The 22,612-nt window shown below is 41.2% G+C and overlaps 1 protein-coding gene across 16 annotated transcripts in view; it reads right to left on the bottom strand.

Annotated features, from left to right (window-relative positions):
• The window catches only part of KALRN (kalirin RhoGEF kinase), a 705,836-nt gene that overhangs the window by 410,128 nt on the left and 273,096 nt on the right, over positions 1–22,612 (bottom strand). For all 16 annotated transcript variants that reach the window (XM_055568424.1, XM_055568425.1, XM_055568444.1 and 13 more), the window contains one exon: positions 13,855–13,977. In XM_055568424.1, coding sequence (XP_055424399.1) covers positions 13,855–13,977 — 123 coding nt within the window. The remainder of the gene's footprint in view (positions 1–13,854; positions 13,978–22,612) is intronic.

Genomic DNA, 22,612 nt, shown 5'->3' with positions numbered 1-22,612 from the left:
GTTTTCTTATGATTGCTGTTTTATCATTTTTCCCATTCGTTTACTTTCAATATATTATAATCTTGAATCTAAAGTGTTTGTCCTATAAACAGTATATAGTTGGATCTCATTTTTTAAAAATCCATTCTGAAAATCTCTGCCTCAGATTAGATTGTTTAACCCTTTCACATTAATGTCATTATTGATACAGTTGGATTTATGTCTGCCATTTAACTGTTTCTATATGTCACAAGTTTGCCTTTATAATTCTGTTCTTTCTAGAGTGCTTTATGTATTGTATTTTATAATGTAGCACTTTATTATTTTGCTAACTTTTGTTCACTACATATTTTTTGTTATTTTCTTAGCTGTTGTTCTAGGGTTTACTATGAATATCTTAACTCATGAGAATCAGCTTCAGATGTATACTAACTCAATTCCAGTGAGATATTAAAATGTCACTCCTGTGTAGGTTCATTCTCTTTCCCCAGTGTTTTGTGACGTTGTTATTATACATATTACATCTCTCAGTGTTATAAACCCAACATTAGATTGTATCACTTTTTATAATTTATGTCTTTTGAAGCTGAGACAAGAAAGTACAGTAAATATAAGTCTACGGTTCTTATTATATCAACTTCCTTATTTATCATTTCTAGATCTTCCCTTTTACCCCGAGCCCATCCTTTATGCTGTCACTGGAAAATATGTTACATTTCTGTATGTTCTATGCTCAGTAGTACATTACACACATATTATTTTATATAATGGATTTTTAAATCAGTGAAGAGAAGAAAGAAGAAAAAATTTGCAAGTATACTGTCTTTTATAGTTATATAATTACCTTTCCTAGTGGTTTTTGTCTTTTTGTATGGATTCAGATTACTGTCTGGGTCACCTGCTTTCACTGTAAAGAACTTCCTTTATTTCTCATAAAGTAAGTCTGCTAGCAAAAAATTTCCTCAGTATTTGTTTATGAGGAAATATCTTTATTTTATTTTCATTTTTGAAAGATATCTTTGCTGAATACAGGATTCTTGGTTGACAGTTTTTTTTTCCTTTAAGCACTTTGAATATATTATTCTATGTCTTTCTGGGCATGATTGTTTCTGATGAGAAATCATCTATTATTCTTATTGAGATGTCCTTGTGACAATTCATTTTTCTCTTGCTGCTTTCAAAATTTTTCTGTCTTTGGCTTCAGTATTTTCACTATGATGAATCTGTTTGTGGATCCCTTTCCTTTATCTTACGTGGAGTTCCTTGAACTTCCTGGCTGTGTAGATTGCTTTTCAATATTTGGGAGGATTTCCACCATGATTTTTTTTAACTGCAAAATGTTTACTTTAATTTTTAACTTTTTGTCTTATATTAGAGTATAGTTGATTAAAAATGTTGTGCTAGTTTCAAGTACACAGCAAAGCAATTCAGTTATACATATACATGGATCTATTCTTTTTCAAAGTCTTTTCCCATTTAAGTTGTTACATAATACTAAGCAGACTTCCTTGTGCTATATAATAGGTCCTTGTTGGTTATCCATTTTAAATATACCAGTGTTGTACATGTCAATCCCAAACTATCCCTTCTTCCAACTCTTTCTCTCTGGTAACTATAAGTTCATTCTCTAAGTCTGAATCTGTTTCTGTTTTGCATCATTTGTATCATTTCTTTTTAGATTCCACATATAAGTAATTTGTTGTTCAATCGCTAAGTCATGTCCAACTCTTTGTGAACCCATAAACTGCAGCATATCAGGCTACCTTGTCCTTCACTATCTCCCAGAGTTTGCTCACACTCATATCCATTGAGTAGGTGATGCCATCCAACCATCTCATCCTCTGTCTCCTCCTTCTCCTCATGCCCTCAATCTTTCCCAGTATCAGGGTATCTTCCAATAAGTCAGATTTTTGCATCTGATGGCCAATGTATTGGAGCTTCAGCTACAGCATCAGTCCTTCCAATGAACATTCAGGGTTGATTTCTCTTGGGATTTACAGGTTTGATCTCTTTGCTGGTCCAAGGGACTCTCAAGAGTTCTCCAGTACCATAATTCAAAGGCATCAATTCTTTGGCAATCAGCCTTCTTTATGGTTCAACTCTCACACCAGTACATGACTACAGGAAAAGCCATAGTTTTGACTATACAGACCTTTGTTGGCAAAGTGATGTCTCTACTTTTTAAAATGCTGTCTAGGTTTGTTACAGTTTTTCTTCCAAGGAGCATAGTCACCATCTGCAGTGATTTTGGAGCCCAAGAAAATAAAATCTGTCACTGTTTCCACTTTCCCTCCTTCTTTTGTCATGAAGAGATAGGACTGGATGCCATCATCTTAGTTTTGTGAATGCTGAGTTTCAAGCCAGCTTTTTCACTCTCCTCTTTCATTCTAATCAAGAGACTCTTTAGTTCCTCTTCACTTTCTGCCATTAGAGTGATATCATTTGCATATCTGAGGTTGTTGATATCTCCCCCGACAATCGTATGTAAGCAATATCGTACAATTTTTCTCTTTTCTGAGTTCACTCACTATGACATTCGCTACATGCATCCATGTTGCTGCAAATGGCATTATTTCATTCTTTTTAATGGCTGAGTAATATTCCATTGTACATATGTACCACACCTTCTTTTTCCATTCCTCTGTTGATGGACATTTAGGTTGCTCTCATGTCTTGGCTATTGTAAACACTGCTGCAATCAACATTGGTGTATATGAGCCCTTTCATACCATGTTTTTCTCCAGGTATATGCCAAGGAGTGGGATTGCAGGATCATATAGTAGCTCCATTTTTTTTTTAAGGAACTTCCATCTGTTCTTCACAGGGATTCTACCAATTTACATTCCCATCAACAGTGTAGGAGGGTTCTCTTCTCTCCACACACTATCCAGCATTTATTGTTTGTGGATTTTATGATGGTGGCCATTTTGACTGGTGTGAGGTGATATCTCATTGTAGTTTTGATTTGTACTTCTGCAAATCAAATAATTAGTGATGTCAAACATCTTTTCATGTGCCTCTTGGCCATCTGTATGTCTTCTTTGGAGAAAGGTCTATTTAGATCTTCTGTCCATATTTTGATTGGGTTGGTTGTTTTGATATTAAGTCACATGAGCTGTTTGTATTAATAAATTTTAGAGACTAATCCCTTGTTGGTTACATCATTTGCAAATATTTTTTCCCATTCTTTGGGTTGTCTTTTCATTTTGTTTATGGTTTTCTTTGCTGTGCAAAATCTTTTGAGTTTAACCATGTTCCATTTGTTTATTTTTATTTCCATTAACCTCAGAGATGGAATGAAAAACATATTGCTGCAACTTATGTCAGAGAGTGTTCTGCCTATGTTTTCCTCTAAGAGTTTTATAGTGTCCAGTCTCACATTCAGATGAGACCTAAATGGAGATTAAACAATATGTTATTAAACAACCAATGGATCACTGAAGAAGTCAGATAGGAAATTAAAAAATACCTAGAGACAAATGAAAACAAAACACAAGGATCCAAAATCTACGGGGTACAGTGAAAGCAGTTCTAAGAGGGAAATTTATAGTAATACAATCTTACCTAAGCAAACAAGAAAAATCTCAAATAATCTAACCTTACACCTAAAGTCACTAGAGAAAGAAAGAACAAAGCAGCTCAATTCCAGAAAAATAAATGACCCAATCAAAAAATGGGCCAAAGAACTAAATAGACATTTCTCCAAAGAAGACATACAGATGGCTAACAAACACATGAAAAGATGCTCAACATCACTCATTATCAGAGAAATGCAAATCAAAACCACTATGAGGTACCATTTCACGCCAGTCAGAATGGCTGCGATCCAAAAGTCTACAAGTAATAAATGCTGGAGAGGGTGTGGAGAAAAGGGAACCCTCTTACACTGTTGGTGGGAATGCAAACTAGTACAACCACTATGGAGAACAGTGTGGAGATTCCTTAAAAAACTGGAAATAGAACCGCCTTATGATCCAGCAATCCCACTGCTGGGCATACACACTGAGGAAACCAGAAGGGAAAGAGACACGTGTACCCCAATGTTCATCGCAGCACTGTTTATAATAGCCAGGACATGGAAGCAACCTAGATGTCCATCAGCAGACGAATGGATAAGAAAGCTGTGGTACATATACACAATGGAGTATTACTCAGCCATTAAAAAGAATACATTTGAGTCAGTTCTAATGAGGTGGATGAAACTGGAGCCTATTATACAGAGTGAAGTAAGCCAGAAAGAAAAACACCAATACAGTATACTAACGCATATATATGGAATTTAGAAAGATGGTAACAATAACCCTGTATACGAGATGGCAAAAGAGACACTGATGTATAGAACAGTCTTTTGGACTCTGTGGGAGAGGGAGAGGGTGGGATGATTTGGGAGAATGGTATTGAAACATGTATATCATATATGAAATGAGTCACCAGTCCAGGTTCGATGCATGATACTGGATGCTTGGGGCTGGTGCACTGGGACGACCCAGAGGGATGGTATGGGGAGGGAGGAGGGTTCAGGATGGGGAGCACATGTATACCTGTGGCGGATTCATTTTGATATATGGCAAAACCAATACAATATTATAAATTTAAAAAATAAAATAAAATAAAAAGAAAACCCAAAGTTAATAAAAAGAAAGAAATCATAAAGATCAGGGCAGAAATAAAATGAAATAGAGACCAAAAAACAATAGCAAAGATTAATGAAACTAAAAGCTGGTTCTTTGAAAAAATAAAATGAATAAACCTTTAGACAAACTCATCAAGAAAAAAAAGGAGTGGGTTCAAATCAATAAAATTAGAAATTAAATAGGAGAAGTTACAATTGACACCACAGTAATATAAAGGATCATAAGAAGCTACTACAAACAATTATATGCCAATAAAATGGACAACCTAGAAGAAATGGAAAAATTCTTAGAAAGGTACAACCTTCCAAGACTGAACCTTGAAGAAATACAAAATATGAACAGATCAATTACATGTACTAATATCAAATTTGTGATTAAAAAAACTCCCAACAGACAAAAGCCTAGGATCAGAAGGCTCCACAGGTGAATTCTCCCAAAGATTTAGAGAAGAGTTAACACTTATCATTCTGAAACTATTCTAAAAAATTGCAGATGAAGGAACATTTACAAACTCACTCAATGAGGCCACTACCACTGTGATACCACAGCCATACAAAGATACTACAAAAAAGAAAATTTCAGGCCACTATCCCTGATGAACATAGACACAAAAATCCTCAAGAAAATACTAGCAAGCAGAATCCAACAAAACATTAAAAGGATCAAACACCACGACCAAGTGGGATTTATTTCAGGGAGGCAAGGATTTTTCAAACTCCACGAAGCAATCAGCATGATACAGGACAATAACAAACTGAAAAATAAAAACCATATGATCATCTCAATAGATGCATAAAAATGTTTTGACAAAATTCAACACCCATTTATGATAAAAACTTTCTAGAAAGTGGGCACAGAGCGAACATATCTCAACTTAATAAAGACCATATATGACAAACTTACAGCTAACATCACACTCTACAGTGAATAGATGAAAGCATTTCCTCTAAGATAAGGAACAAGACAAGGGTGTCCACTCTTGCCACTGTCATTCAACATAGTTCTGGAAGTTGTAGCTACAGCAATCAGAGGAGAAAAAGAAAAAAGAATCCAAATTGGAAAAGAATAAGTTAAACTCTCACTGTTTGCAGATGACTTGATACTATACATAGAAAATCCTAAAGATGCTACCAGAAAACTACTGTTGCTGCTGCTGCTGCTGCTAAGTCGCTTAAGTCATGTCCGACTCTATGAGACCCCATAGACAGCAGCCCACCAGGCTCCCCTATCCCTGGGATTCTCCAGGCAAGAATACTGGAGTGGGTTGCCATTTCCTTCTCCAATGCATAAAGGTGAAAAGTGAAAGTGAAGTCATTCAGTCGTGTCCGACTCTGAGCGACCCCATGGATTGCAGCCTACAGGGCTCCTCCATCCATGGGATTTTCCAGGCAAGAGTACTGGAGTAGGGTGCCATTGCCTTCTCCGAGAAAACTACTAGAACTTATCAACAAATTTGGTAAAGAAAAAATTGGTTACAAAATTAATACATAGAAATCGGTTGCATTTCTATACACTAACAACAAAAGATCAGAAGGAGAAATTCAAGGAACAATCAAATTTACCATTGCATCAAAAAGAATAAGATACCTAGGAATAAACCTACCCAAGGAGACAAAAGACTTGTACTCCAAAACTATAAGACACAGATGAAAAAAATCAAAGATAACATAAACAGACAGAAAGATAAACCATGTTCTTGGATTAGAAGAATCAATATTGTTAAAATGACTATACTACGCAAGGCAAGCTATAGCTTCAACACAACTGCTACGAAATTACCAATGGCATTTCCACAGAACTTGAACAAAAAAAATCTTAAAATTTATATAACAGAGACACAAAAGACCTTGAATGAGCAAAGCAATCTTGGGAAAGAAAAATGGAGCTGAGGAATCAGACTCCCTGATCTCAGACTATACTACAAAGCTATAGTAATCAAGACAGTAGAGACATAGATCATTGGAACAAGATAGAAACCCCAGAAATTAGTCCATGCATCTATGGTTAATTAGTCTATGACAAAGGAGGCAAAACTACACTTAAAAAAAAAACATATTTATAATGGCTACTTTGAATCTTTGTTAAATTTGGTGTCTGGTGACTATCGGAGGCATTTTCTGTTTCTTGCTTTTTCCAGCAAGTGCTTTTTATCTGTTTGTCCCCTCACCCACCACTTCCATTCACACATTTGTTTCTTTGCATAACTTATAATTTTTTGTTAGAACCTGGACATTTTAGATAATATATTGCAGCATCTCTGGGTACTGATTCCTCCACTTCTGGGGCTTGTTATTGTAATTTGTTTACTTATTTGTTTAGTGACTGGCTGGATTATCTTAGTGGGAAAACTCTGATGTTGTTCCTCATGGGGTGCAGCATTGGGTATGCCCACAGTCACCCTGGGGTGACACTGGTCTTCGTAATCATCTCTTTAACTTTCTCTTTCCCTGACCACATCAAGCTGTTAAATTTCACTAATTTCCAGATCACTATTGTATTGTTTCCCATAATGTCCTGGGGGTATCAATTGCTCCACAGATCTGTCCAATCAAATCCAAGCTCCTTTGAAGGGATAGTTCCTGAGGCCAGTATTTCAGATTTGTTCTGACCCCAGGAGGTCTTTTTCTCTCTGGCAAACTAACCTGCCTACTATTCATCCTGTATCTTCAAATTCTCTAGCAATCTTCTCTGAGTTATCTCTCACCTTAACTTCCCTAAGGGCATTTTTGAGAGTGCTACTGGCTTGAACTTCTCCACCCTCTGTTGAAAATAAAATCAGTTGCTTTGGGAAAAGATTTGGGGCTCTCTGCTTTATATTTTGCTTCTACTCCAAGGCAGTGCTATGCCCATGATATAGCAGCAGCTCCATGAGTGGGGGCTAGGCAGAAGAAGATGCTCCACCTCTTGGCCACACTCACCTAAAACTTAACTTCAGCATCCGGTAGCTTGGAGCAGGATAGGAATTGTTCTATCCAAGAAGAGAGCCCTTCAATTGGGAACTAGGGAGAAAGGGGATCCTGTGTTCCTGGTTGCACTAGTCTCGAGCAGAATTTCCATCTCACTGAGGTGGAAATGGGGAGAAAAGAGGGTCCTCGTTCAAATACCACAGATTCACTGTTCTTAGCAAGTTTTAGTAAATTTTCTTGAATAAATGTTTCTTCATTTGTTGTATGCACTTAGGAAAATTTTTAGAGACTTTTTGTTTAAAATATGTCTGCCAACCTGCTGTATAGCACAGGGAACTCTACTCTGTAATGGCCTATGTGGGAAAAGAATCTTAAAAAAAAAATACTTTCACTAGAGAGGAAGTCTGCATAGCTCCTCACCATTCTATCACACTATCATACTGGAAGTGGACTTTCTTTCAGAACACATAATGCTACATTTTAGGGCATGACTATTTTATACATATACATGTCCACAGAACAATAGTTTGCTAACTCTAATATGTACATAAAATCACCAGTGAAACTTGTTAAAAATGGAGGTTTGGGGGTCTCATCCCCCAGAGATTAGAATTTTCTAGGATTTTCTAGTCTTCCAGGAGTAGAGGCCAAAAAGAAATCTGCACTTTTAGCAAGTGCACTAATGATTCTTTGGGGAAAAAAAATTGCACTAAAAGACTAAAGCATACCAGCAAAGATGTCTCTTCTCTTTTTCAGCAGGTTTTGTGTCTTGCAGCTATGGCAGGGTCAAACCCTATTAAACATTACTATAGTGTGCGTGCAAGTGTGTGTGTGTTTTCACCAAAACCTAGAAATACTGTCATTATAGGAAGTGCTGCTGCCTGTTTGCGGGTCGGGAAGTGCTTGCAGAGTCACAGTTTGGGCCTGCTGAGAATCAAAGGTGACAGAAGACCCCAGAGCGAGGCTTCTCAAATTGGGGTCAGGAAAGCTGCTCAGAACCTTTCTCTCTCTTGCACCAGGTTTGATTTCTCTCTGGTGTTACTATTTGTAACTTTCCCTCAAAACAAAGAGAGTGCCACAGGCTTTGTTGCAATTGGTCTGATTTGCACACCACCTAAGAGTCGGACACGACTGAGTGACTTCACCTTCACTTTTCACTTTCATGCATTGGAGAAGGAAATGGCAACCCACTCCAGTGTTCTTGCCTGGAGAATCCCAGGGACGGGGGAGCCTGGTGGGCTGCCATCTATGGGGTCGCATAGAGTCGGACACGACTGAAGTGATTTAGCAGCAGCCGCAGCAATTGACAGTTAGTGCCTCTGGTGAGCAAATTAATAGCATTAAAGCAGCTATCAACATGCTGCTGCAGAAATGCTTCCTACTGCCCAGCTGCACATAGCTATCACCAACATGAGTCCTCACAGTCATAATCATAGAAAATGAATATCATTTCATATTTTAAAACTCTAGACAGAAACCATTAGCAATTTATTTTTTCCCAAAGAACCAGCTAATTAAAATTGTAAATAACACTGTTATGCTTGTATGTACTTCTGTGAGTGTCTCTTTCATGAGTGACTGGAGCATAGATAGCTACATAATGGTTCTATTACACATTACAACCCAAACTCTACTTCCATTTGCCCACACTCCCATCAGAGGAGGAGGCCACACTCAGGGCAAGGAGAATTTGTAAGAAAGGCTTTCACAACAGAAGACATATCAGGAAAAAGGAGGGCCCCAGAGAGCTCAGGAAATCTGGCTTTATGAGGCACTATAAGAAGCCAGAGGATATTTATCTACTGGGTTTAGTAGGTAGGTTATTATTGTTATTATTGGAGATGAAAAAAGTATAATAGGATTCCCCAGTTGAAATTGCAAAAAAAAAAAAATTCTTGCTATAACAAAAAGGCAAAGATAAAGCATTTTTAACCATTTTCTTTCAGAGTTGCTCACAGACCATTCTCAGTGGGGCATTACTCCCACGCTCTCCACATGTTAATAACTGATAGCCTTTACTAGTACCAATTCATAGATAAAATCTAGGATATTTCTGATCTTTTTCCATAATTTGCTGATACGCAATTATTTCTCAATAATGGTCATCTCAGCTGGAGTTGGGTATTTAACTGGTATATAAAACTAGACATGAAAACAAGACTTAAAAAATACACAAATTATAACTAGATCATTTTCATTTACCAAATGATATACATAGGGCTTCCTTAAATTATAAAGAAGAATTGGTACTTTACAGAGTTAATTCATGGGTTTCCCTGGTGGCTTAGATGGTAATGAATCTGCCTCCAATGCAGGAGACCCGGGTTCAATCCCTGGATGGGGAAGATCCCCTGGAGGAGGGAATGGCAATCCATGCCAGTATTCTTGCCTGGAGAATCCCATGGACAGAGAAGCCTGATGGACTCCAGTCCATAGGGTCACACAGAGTCAGGCACAACTGAAGCAAGTTAGCACAGCACAGCAGTTAATTCACAGACCAATAATTACTATCAATTAATGAACAATAAGTCAATACTAATTATTACTTGAAAATGTACCTGACCTCTCATCATTTAAATGGAGCCTCTTTTGTTATTCTCCATCATAGCAGCCCTACTCTTCCAACACAAGACTTATTGATTTATGATTATATATTTACTTATGAGATTATATAATATAATCCATCTCCCCATTGGAACCTCAGTTGGAGAGACCATCTCTCTTTTATTCACCACGATATGCTCAACATCCAGCACAACGTCCGATCCTTAATTATTTCTGGAATGAATGAAGAAAGAAGTCATGAGGTTCTCGGGATCTTAAATTGGGGAGGATGATCAATAGGCTTTAGGATTCCCTCGAATCCCCTGAAAATATTAATATCTTTAAAACATTGTCTACATACATTTCTCTGCAGAGAAGACTCACAATTTTCATTAGATTTCAAAGGGGCTTGTGACTGTGCAGAAAGGTAAGGGATCACTGGCCTATTTCAGCAGTAAACCCTAAAGCCTATCAATCACCCTCCCCAATTTAAGATCCCAAGAACCTCATGACTTCTTTCTTTACTCATTCCACAAATAATTAAGGATTAGATGTTGTGCTGGATGTTGGGCATATAGTGGTGAACAAAAGAGAGATGGTCTGTCCCACAGAGGTTCCAGTGGAGAGACAGATGACATGATAAGGATTCAGTAGCAAACAACCACCTGTAGCCTGAAACAAAGAATGCTACATGTACCTTTAGGTGGACAAATGTGTGGCATATGTGTAGGTCCTGTTCCAAGAACCAAAATGCAAATGTCTCAGTGAAATTACAGAACAATCTACATTCCCACTTCCCCTGAGTAACTGATCATTCCTACAGTCACTGGGCTCCATCAGTAGCTGCTTAAATTCATCTGTTTCTTGGCAGCAACATCTATCACTCAGGCCAGAGAAAAGGAGTCTGTAATACCCTTCTTTTACCTGCTCGGGATGATGACATCCATTTGGGAGAAGTTCCTTTTAATAACAAACCTGTAAACCTCCCAGTTAACAACGGCACTGGTCTCTGTCTATAATGCACTGGTTTGGGCAATTTGATCAAACAGCACTGGGGTTTCCCTTCCCCTGCCTGCAGCTGGAGAGGAAAGCCGGGATAATCAGGCTAAATGGGCCTTGAGTGCTGCAGGCACTCATGGCAGTGGGAGACTTAGAGATGGGCTGGAACATATTAATTGGCTGTTGTATATTAAAATTCCTCTTCTTCTCTCCCAGCTCCAAAATATGCTTCCCTTCTGTAAAATTCTTCCCTTGTTTTAATTTTTTTGTGTCCTGAAAATGGAAACATCAAAGGTAAATTTGTCAGAGGAAAGAGTTTTTGATGTGTCATTAACTCTCAGTTATCCATCTTAACAGAGAAGAGCAGTGGTGCAGATAATTCAAAGCCAAAGGCTCTTTCTATTTAACTTTGTAGTTCATTGTTTTGAGGGGCTTGGTAGCAGACTTACCTCTCTAATTATGTTTGTCTTTGCTTCTTATTAAAATGAGTTTGTCTGCCTTAGGGCCAGGCAGTTGGGTGACATGAAGATTCTGGTACAGAATTTGTAAAATTCACCAGGGGAAATCTACAAGGCACACAGATAATCAAACCTGACTAGATTTGAGTTCACATTCTTAATCACTTGTGATCAATTGCTTTGCTCCTCTGTGACTAAAGCAAACCTGAGATTAGACATAATTATAGAAGACTAGTTGGAAGGGAATGAGTCTTTACATTTAGATAAGATAAGACTGCTGTGGCCAAAACTGATAACACAGTCAATATTGATGTTTTCCCTGCCTGGTCCCACAGCCTTCTGTTCTGAAGCCAGAAGTACCTTCCCATGCAAATCCCTGTTTTGTACAGATGAACAAATGCTGTTCATCTGTACCTGATTATCCTGAAGTGACTCCCTCTGCTAACCATTAGGGTTATTCACAAGTACCCACTCTCTCTTCCCCAATATGTGGAGGTAAGACCATATATCTCCACACACGAAGTTAGATGTGGCCGTGTGACTGCTGTTAGGTAGTAAAATGTGCCACTTCCAGGTGGAAGCTTTCAGAGCTAACATGTGCCTGGAGGCTTGCTTTGTCTAGTGAGGCACTGGCTGCACCTGAGACAGTGGCTGCTCCCTCAGCCTGGATCCCTGAGTGACTGTGACGAGCAGAAGTCCCACCAGCCAGTGATGGGTACATGGTAGGAACAAGAAGTAAACCCCTACTGCTTTAAATCATTGAGACTGTAAGGTTCTTAGTCACTCAGCATCTCTTGTTGTTTAGTTGCTAAGTCACGTCCAACTCTCTTGCAACATCATGGACTGTAGCCTGCCAGGCTCCTCTGTCCATGGGATTTCCCAGGCAAGAACACTGGAGTGGATTGCCATTTCCTTCTCAGGGGATCTTCCCTACCCAGGAATCAAACCCGTATCGCCTGCATTGGCGGGCAGATTGTTTACCACTGAGCCACCAGGGAAGCCCATACAGCAACTCAATCACAGCACATATCAAACTGCGCCATGACTGTCTGAGTTATCTCCCTTATTAGACACTGAAAACTTGAGGCCAGAATTATTTCTTATTCAATACATTAAGTCCAGTGTATAACATAATTAAAATAACTCCTTAAAAAATGAAATTGTCTTCCTTCCTGGCCTCTGTGATCCTCTGTGTTTATGTTTTTCTAACACTTGCCCTCCTATCATCACCAGTTGAAATGATAAGGTGTCTTTGGCATTCAGATATATGGGGAATGGCAGAGATATTCTTTTGGACCAGCAGTACAAGTAGGAAGAGCTGGCAGAGGGGAGAGAGAAAAAGATGTTGAGGCATACTTAGGCTGCAGGCATTTCAAATACAAAGGGTTCAAGAGGCAGACAAGATTTCAAAGTCTTGGGGTGACCACATGGGAAAATAAGTATCCCAAAGTGTTAGTTTCTCAAGGAATCACAGGTATTATCTAGATTAGACTCTTATATCATCAGCATCATTAATATCACAATACCAATACTTACTGATAATGGACTAAGTACCAGGCACATCTCCAGCCACCTTACAATTAATTCATTAAATCTTCCCAACCACCGTATAAAGTAGCTATTATTATTCTGATTTTACAGATGAAGAAATTGAAGCACAGAAAAGTACATTTCCTATGACCACAATCAGCAAGTATCCCTCTCTGTTTGAATTCAGCATCTGCTTGAACTCTCCCCATCACGGGGGCTCTAACTTCCAATACAAGCCAACTCCCGAGCCACATCCTGCCTCCTGCTCCAACTGTGGTCCCCTGGACAGTTCTGCTTCCTAGACCAACAGGAAACAATTCCACCTCTTCTCTGCAAGGCAGCCCTTCACATGTCTGAAGGCAGCAATTGTAATGCCCTGCCAGGCTCCTCTCCTCTAGTCCAACAACCCAGTTTACTCACTGGTTTCCAGCGTGCCATAGACTGAGGTCCCTCTCCATCAGCTCAGTGACTCATGCGCCAGTCGGTGGGGTCAGTGGAGTAGAAAGGGGCACTCTCCCTTCTAGTACAGCACAGGGCTGATAGCTTCTACAACCGCAGCACATTCCTTTTACCATGTAAAGCAGGGTTCACAGGCTGAAACAGGGCCATAATCTGCTGCAGGAATAGCCGACTCACCGCATGCTCTGCACACGTCCCCATGCTAGCAAACGGAATGCTAAAAGGGGCTTCATGTTCAGAGCTTCTCCTTCCTACTCAGGTTGGAAGTCCGTTTCTACCCTCTGTATCCCAACCCCTTTCCTCCTCATCATTCTCTTGCCCCAAGAAAACAGGTCCTGCACTCACCATGGAGTTCATGGCAAAGTGATTGTGCTGTGTCTGGAGGTCTAGGGCGTGCTGGTAGCTGACTCCAATCTCTGTATGGCTCTGGAGGAATAACTCCTTGTTGTGGCTTATCCAGTCAAACATCTGGAAGGGGAAAAGAAGACACAGATAATGGTTATGAGTTCCACAGCAAGAAATTTTAAGAGCTACTGGAAGAAAACCAGCCCTTCTGCTGGTGGCCAGTGAGGACCAGACATTGTGCTCAGGGTTGGGGTGCCCACAGCCTGGCTTCCCAGGAGAGCCCTCCTTAGAAGAAGGCCCCACCATCAGCCTCGATGCTTCCTTACAAAGTCTAGAGGAAAAAGAGAAAATGAGTAAGAGGATCAGGGAGAGTTAGGAGAAAGCTGTTCACTATCAGGTGCTTCTTTTAAAAACTTTTAGAAACCTTTACTTCCCCTTTTAAAAACTTTTCAAAATCATCAAAAGAACCCCATACATGCTTTAGGGACAGGACAGTTGGGAGGTTTCATGTATTCCCTACTGCACCAGCAGGAGAGACCCTTGTCGGGCCACAGAGCATCCTAATAGACTCCCCTCCCATTTACACTGCCTGACCACACACATCATTGAATTGACTCTGAATGGAATCAACTTTTCTTTTGATCCCACAGCCTCACAATTCCAGGGTTTCTGCTATAAGCCATGAGGAATCAGAAGAGGAGGATTTTAAGGGTAGGGTAAATACTGCCTGGCACAGTGGGCACTGAGCCATTTTCCTTCCCTAGCTCTGTACCTGGTTTTCATTTAGGTTTCTACCTCCTTCCCAGGAGGCCCATTCACTTTTAGGAGAGCTGATCAGAATCTCAGTTCCAAGGAAAAGCCTGGTCACTCTAAAGGTTATCGCTTCTCAGGACACCAGATCTAAGCTAATCAGTGTATGACATTTCCTGACTGATGGGATTATCTTAGAAACATGTCCAACTCTTTGTGACCCCATGGACCGTAGCCCGCCAGGCTTCTCTGTCCATGGAATACTCCAGGCAAGTATACTGTAGTGGGCTGCTGTTTCCTTCTCCAGGGGACCTTCCCAACCCAGGGATCAAACCTAGGTCTCGTGCATTACAGGCAGATTCTTTACTGTCTGAGCCACCAGGGAAACTGGTAAGAAATAGGAATGTTATTCAATTCAGTATAATAATACACAAAGGGAAGTTTGCTGGAAACTTCTGGGAAAACAGAACTGCAGTACTATAGATACAGCTTCTCTTCCTCTGATACTGTCATTGTGACCCTGCACCTCAAATTGCTGAATTGTCACAATTCTGGTGGTAGCTTGAGGGAGAAGTCAATGGGCAGAGAAAGGGTGTAGCCAAAATAATGGAAAGAAACAGGCAGAGTTCTGCTTGAGCCTTGCCTGATCACCACCTTCTCTCTGGACTTCCTTAGTACCTGAGCCAATAAATCCTCTTTATTATTCAAACTGGTTTAAGCTGGATTTTCTGTAATTTTCTGCCTAGAGTAGTCAACTGATATAGCCAGGAAAGATGTTAAACCTTTGGAGAAGAGGACTGCTACACTTGGAACTCAACGCTCAGTAGCTTGGGATGAGCTAAAGACTGTGGCTCAGTTGCAGAGAAGAGCAGGGAAGAACTGAGCAGAGATGCAAGCTGAGATGCTGCAAAATTCACGCCAGCTTTCCTCAAGGCAGAACCACAGCCTCATTCCATTTTCCTCTTTAAACAGACAAATGAATTTACTTTTTCAGTTACATTTAACCAATATTTATCGGACACTCATTATATGCCCGGCACTGTTCAAGGCAAAAATGATTAATATGTGCTTCTTGAGTTTAAGTGGCTTAAAAGCCATTGTGAACAGCAAACATGGACTCAGATACAATGTTAGTATAACTTGGCATATGACAATTAAGATCACAATTTGAAAAGAAATCTATCATGATAAAGGTCAAGATGGTGGATCAAGGTAGCTGCCACTCTTGGTGGTGTGGAGACAGGAAAGAGCACAGAAGGCTTCCCAGAGTTGGGGACACCTGAGTTGACCTTGACTCAGGTAGGAATTAGCCAGGGGAAGATGAATGAGATAATAAGCTCCACACACAGGGGAGATCAAAGGGGCAGAACTCTGGGGCAGCCCAGTGTGCGAAGGGCTCTGAAATCACCACTTTTGTGCTTCTGGACCTGATGTAAGGAGAATATGTGGCTGAGGAGGTAGATGGGACCATGAAGAGCTCTGGACACAGGCTTTAGGAAACCTGGACTATATACTGTGAGCAGCAAGGCATCAGTGGAGGGCCGAGCAGTGAAATTCGATGTGAGCTTTGAGAGCAGTGTGGGATGGGAGACTGGAGGGGAGATATGGAACAGTGAAAATGGTTAGGAGGCTGTTACAGTAATCCTGGGGAGCAAAAGTGATAACCTGGAAACCTGGGTGTAGGGAATGGCAGTGGAGTTTGAGAAGTGGGCAGAGTGAGAGCTACTAGGAGGGGACTGAGGACTCCCAACTGTTTAGGAAGTGGGGGTGAGGGAGAGAAAGGGAGAATAGTCAGGTATCTGGAATAGCACCCTGGGTCCTTGTAAAAGAAGATGCCATGGCACTACCTCAAGAGGAGGGTGAGAAGCTGGGGTGAGGGAGGAGAGATCGTGGTTCCATTTTAGAAACTGAGTTTTAGACGCTTAGGAGAACTTCAAGTGAAGGTGTCCTGTGGGTAGTTAAGAGTTTTGTCTGGAGGTCAGGAGAGAGACATCAAGGCTATGACAACCCACACATAAGCATAAACAAACCACCTTCCCAAGGCAAATGGGCATGCTTTGATTTAGAGAGGATTCTCCCTTCTGAATTACCCAGATCACTCCCTGCTACCTACACAGATAAAGGGCAAAAGTAGCATTCTTCACTTTCGACTGTCCATGGATGTCCCAGGCTAGGGGAGCCTGTGGAGGCTGGTTGGTATTGGTGGTGTGCAACACCCTGGTTCTGCCAGCCATAGCCAATCCCACACCAATGGCATATGGTTGGTGTGGCACATGGTTCTTAAAATTATTATTAAGGACAAGAGTGGAAGAAGACAAGCACCCCTGGAGACTAAAGGAATTTCATTGTGTAATTTTTGTTCTTTAAAATTCTACCTCTCAACCTCATTTTAAAATAATTCTACCTCTTTTTCTTGTCGATGAAAGAATCAATAAAATTAATGAAAATCTGAAATGCTTGAAGTCCTTAGAACTTGGGATGAACTCACTCCTTATATTTTCTTGGCTATCTTAGTGGCCTGGAAGTGACCTTCCCTGTATTTTCTGCTAAATGACTATTTAGATATGCTAATAAACAGAGAGTTATGTGCTAGCATCAGAATTATTAGATTGCCTGGCGCCAGGTCCCTGCTGGACTACAGAGCAAGGAGAGCTGAGCATGGGCCAATTAGGGAGGAAAAGCAGGGACAGCAGTGAGTTAAATGGCAGGTGACAACAGAAAGTGCTGGAGGAAGTGCACATCTCATTGAGTGGACTTATTACATGATCAGGTCTGTGCCCAAGCCATTTTGCCCCATCTGCCTTCCATAGTGGAGCACATGAGCAGTCTCTGGGGGCTGAACTTTTTGGGGAACTGCAGCTATGCTCGGAGAAGGCAATGGCACCCCACTCCAGTACTCTTGCCTGGAAAATCCCATGGATGGAGGAGCCTGGTAGGCTGCAGTCCATGGGGTCGCAAAGAGTCAGACACGACTGAGCGACTTCACTTTCACTTTTCACTTTCATGCATTGGAGAAGGAAATGGCAACCCACTCCAGTGTTCTTGCCTTGAGAATCCCAGGGACGGGGGAGCCTGGTGGGCTGCTGTCTATGGGGTTGCACAGAGTCAGACACGACTGAAGCGACTTAGCAACAGCAGCAGCAGCTATGCTGGAGGCTAGATGCAATGCTCCAAAGATGTGACACTCATCTCGTGCAGCGAGAAAAAGACCTGCTCTAGAGGCCAAATAGTCTACATGATAGCAGGAACCAGGGTTTCTCCAACGTGGCTGTTTTCTAGGGACAGTCTCAAGTCTTCTCTGGGCCTGAATCTGCTAATTATATATAACCCTCACCTTTTTGAACTTGGCTGCCTGCAAGGATCATCAGCATTTCTGCTGCATTCAGTGGAACCAGCAGCAGAGAATGTGTGTGTGTGCATGCATGCTCCCAGGTGAGTGTGCAGTTAAGCAGGATGAGGACAAGACTGGGTCTGGGCCTGGCTCTGTCACTAACTACCCGTGAGACTGTGGGCAAGTCTCTTCATTTCTCTGCTTCTCTTCATTTGCAAGGGATAAGTAGTACCCAGAATGGAAGTAAGCATCCTGGCTCAATTGGGAAACTTATGCAAAGTATTTTTTTCCATTCAAAATAAAAATTAGTCTTATTGAGTCTCCTGGATCAGAATACATATTCATTGTTACAAAGTACACTTCTAACTTTTGATTACAAAGAATGTCTGTGAGAAAACTGGCATTGTTTTGACAGCCAGAGAAAGGCAGCTTCTTAGTCTTAGCCCTGGTATCTGTGTGGAGCTTTAGAGTTCAACATGTCCATTTGCATGTATCATCTCACTGCCTCCATCAGGCCCAATTTACAGATGGCAAACAGGTTCAGAGAAGTGAAGCCCACCCAATGGGCTTTTATTCATTTCACCCAAGGCACATTCACTGAGTGCCTGCTGATCCAGGCTTGAGGGATACTGCCCTGCCTCCTTGACTACAGGACCTCCTCTGCCCAGGCTCCGCAGAGCTGTTGCCCCTCAGAAGGCAGCCACCAGGGCACTATGAGGCTCCAGCTGTGGTAGGCCACTGTCCCTCACAGGCCACGCACTGTCTAGTACCCAGCCCCCTCCTCTCTGCCTCACCTTTGCCCTCTCAGTGCCTGGAGATAGCTGATTCAAACAGCTACACTTCTCTCAATAAATACTTCAGTTCAGTTCAGTTGCTCAGTCGTGTCTGACTCTTCACGACCCCATGAATCGCAGCACGCCAGGCCTCCCTGTCCATCACCAACTCCCGGAGTTCACCCAGACTCACGTCCATCGAGTCAGTGATGCCATCCAGCCATGTCATCCTCTGTCATCCCCTTCTCCTCCTGCCCCCAGTCCCTCCCAGCATCAGAGTCTTTTCCAATGAGTCAACTCTTCACATGAAGTGGCCAAAGTACTGGAGTTTCAGCTTCAGCATCATTCCTTCCAAAGAAATCCCAGGGCTGATCTCCTTCAGAATGGACTGGCTGGATCTCCTTGCAGTCCAAGAAATACTTAGTGAATGAAAGTAATGTGTGAGCAAGCTGGCTATGGGTTCTGGGCTTGCTCATCTCCAGACAAGCTGACCCTTTCTAAATTCCCTTCCAACTAAGACACTGCACTTGATTTGTTTGAACTGGCTTCTCTGGAAGACACTTCAACTAGACACTTGAACAAAACTCTAAAGAAAAAAAAAAATTAAAGGAAATATTTCCACAGTGGCTTCAAATATTTTGAACTCTTCATTGTTGTTGTTGTTACTGTTGTTTATTTTTTTGAGAAGCAGCAAATGGTAGGTTCCACAAAATGTAAAAAGACAACAAAATTCCTCCAGGAGGAAAGTTCATGTCTAAATAATGAAATTTTATCTCTTTGTTTGGAAACCAACATAGTTTCATCTCATTAAGAAGATGGATGTTACATATAAGCTACTTGAGTTTTTTTCTTCATATTTTGCTAAGTAATTTTTTATGCTGGCTAAAACTCAGTGAAAATATAAAAATCTAGTTTTTAATATATAATAAATGATAGAATCTATTTAAATGCAAATTAGGAAACTAAACAGAAACATTTTTATCCTTTTCTTTTAAAGATGGGGGTAGCTAAAAGATTATTATTGTTCTGTTCTGTTTTTAATAAAGCATAAGCTATTTCATAGAGCAAGGATATTAAATAAGGATCCTGGACTTATTTCCTTCATTTGCCACATTTAGCAACAGAATCTGATTTAGAGTTTTAACTTTCAAACCAACTTACCACCTAGTGTTAGAATTTTATGCTACCTGTAATTTAAATTATATCGGTTTTAATTTGCTCATATTCAGGTTTGGTGACTTGATTGAGAGGATAGAAAACAACTAAATGATTTTCTTTTCTAAGTATGCACATTCCCGTATTACCTGTTGTCCCCTGTATCCTGCTTATACACTGCATTAACCCATCCGTGAACGCCTATGCCCTAAAGAACACTAACAACCTCCTTGCCAGAGAAGCTTGCTACATCTGAAAACTTGCTGTGCAGTCAATTCCACAACAAAATGTTATGCGTTTTATAGCGTAAAGAAGAGGTTTCAATTCAGGAGACTTGGGTTTTAGTATAGACCTGCTTTATAAACTTTGACAAGTTAATTAATGGTCTGAACCTCAGTTTCCTTATCGGTGAAATGGGGATAACAATTTACACTATTTCAACCTTATCATAATAGTGAGATTAAAATAAGACTATGAATTTCATGCTTCGGTAATTGCTACATACCAGATAGATTTTTAAATCTATATAGTGAGCATATTCTATTGCACATATTTCCCTAATGTTTGTGTCAGAGCAGGGAACAGATGAAAGGTGTGGATTTAAAATTGCACAACCTTCACCCTACTGCAAAATCACTGTGGGCTCATGGAAATTACACCTGAAGCTCATACACAAACATCCACAGCCCACCCCTGCCGGAGACATGCTCTCAGAGCCACCACAGGGCTCTAGACAGACCAAGGACACCTGTACATCTTCCCTCTGCCCCCACCCTGACATACACTCGGGGTGAGAAAGAGAGGGAGGGAGGGAGGGAGGGAGGGAGAGAGAATGAAAGAAAGAAAGAAAGAAAGCCTTTGCTTACACAGGCCCAAAAGCCCTGCATATTCTCTCAGGGTCATGCCTGAGGGCATTGTCCCCTCCTGGCCTCCCTGTGTAGCCCAAACAGTGGAACAGTGATCTAACCCTCTCCTGCCCTCCCCCTTCCCCATCCTCTCTGCCACATCCCAACCCTTCACTATTACAGACTCAATCCCTTTGACTTTTAACAGTTTTTCACCCAGGAGAGACTCCTATTAAAATGCATCCTTCCTGCAACCCCTCCTGAAATTGGTTTATCCTGGACACAGAAACAGTTCATTAAGAAAGCAAGGCCCTTTGCGAGCATGACTCAGGGATGGGATCCTAAAATGGGGTGGCAGAGGAGCCCTAGACCAAAAGAAACAGGCCCTAAAGTGGGAGTGGGAGAGAACCAAGGGCAAATTTCCCCACTTTACAACTCTGCTTTCACATAACTCTGCCTGACCCTGGGAAAACGTCTTCAGGCAAACAGGGACACACACAGACCCCATGTGTGTGTTCTGACCTAGGACCCTTGTTGTCGTTCTTCAACAGCCCAGTCTTGTCTGACTCTTTGAGACCCCATGGACTGCAACACACCAGGCCTCCCTGTCCCTCACTATCTCCCGGAGTTTGCCCAATTTCGTGTTCATGCTGTCCACCATCTCATTCTCTGATGCCCTCTTCTCCTTCTGCCCTTGATCTTTCCCAGCATCAGGGACTTTTCCAATGAGTCATCTGTGCGCATCAGATGACCAAAATACTGGAGCTTCAGCTTCAGCATCAGTCCTTCCAGTGAATATTCAGGGCTGATCTTCCTTAAGACTGACTGGCTTGATCTCCTTGCTGTCCAAAGGACTTTTAGGAGTCTTTTCCAGCACCACAGTTTGAAAGCATCAATTCTTTGGCATTCTGCCTTCTTTACAGACCAGCCCTCACAACCATATGTGACCACTGGGAAGACCATAGCCTTGACTATACAGACCTTTGTCGGCAGAGTAACGTCTCTGCTTTTCAACACACTGTCTAGGTTTGTCATTGCCTTCCTGCCAAGAAGCAGTCTTCTGATTTCATGGCTGCAGTCACCGCCCACAATGATTTTTGAGCCCAAGAAGAGGAAATCTGTCACTACTTCCACCTTTTCCCCTTCTATTTGCCATGAAGTAATGGGGCCAGATGCCATGATTTTACTTTTTTTTAATATTCAGTCTTAAGCCAGCTCTTTCATTCTCCTCCTTCACCCTCATTAAGAGGCTCTTTAGTTCCTCTACACTTTCTGCCATTACAGGGGTATCATCTGCATATCTGAGGTTGTTGATGTTTCTCCCACTTATCTTGTTTTCTGGCTTGTAACTCATCCAGCCTGCATTTCTCATGATGTGCTCAGTCTATAGGTTAAACAAACAGGGTGACAGCAGACAGCCCTGTCGTACTCCTTTCTCGATCTTGAACCAGTCAGTTGTTCCATACAGGGCTCTCACTGTTGCTTCTTGACTCACATACAGGTTTCTCGGGGGACAGGTGAGATGGTCTGGTGTGCTTTCCACAGTGTGTCATGATCCACACAGTCAAAGGCTTTAAGTGTAGTAGATGAAACAGAGATAGATGTTTTTCTGAAACTCTCTTGCTTTCTCTATAATTCAGCAAATGTTGGCAATTTGATCTCTAGTTCCTTTTCCTTTTCCTTTTTTAAACCCAGCTTGGCCATCTGGAAGTTCTTGGTTCGCATAATGCTGAAGCCTAGCATGCAAGATTTTAAGCATGACCTTTCTAGCATGGGAGACGAGTACAACTGATGGTTAGCACATTCTTTGGTACTGTCCTTCTTGGGAATTGGGATGAGGACTGACCTTTCTCTTGTGGCCACTGCTGGGCCTTTCAGATTTGCTGACATAATGAATGCAAAAT

Source organism: Bubalus kerabau, chromosome 2 (assembly GCF_029407905.1).
Source record: "Bubalus kerabau isolate K-KA32 ecotype Philippines breed swamp buffalo chromosome 2, PCC_UOA_SB_1v2, whole genome shotgun sequence".
Classification (NCBI taxonomy): Eukaryota; Metazoa; Chordata; class Mammalia; order Artiodactyla; family Bovidae; genus Bubalus; species Bubalus kerabau.
Note: the sequence above shows the minus strand (reverse complement) of the source record. Positions and strands in the feature narration are given on the sequence as shown.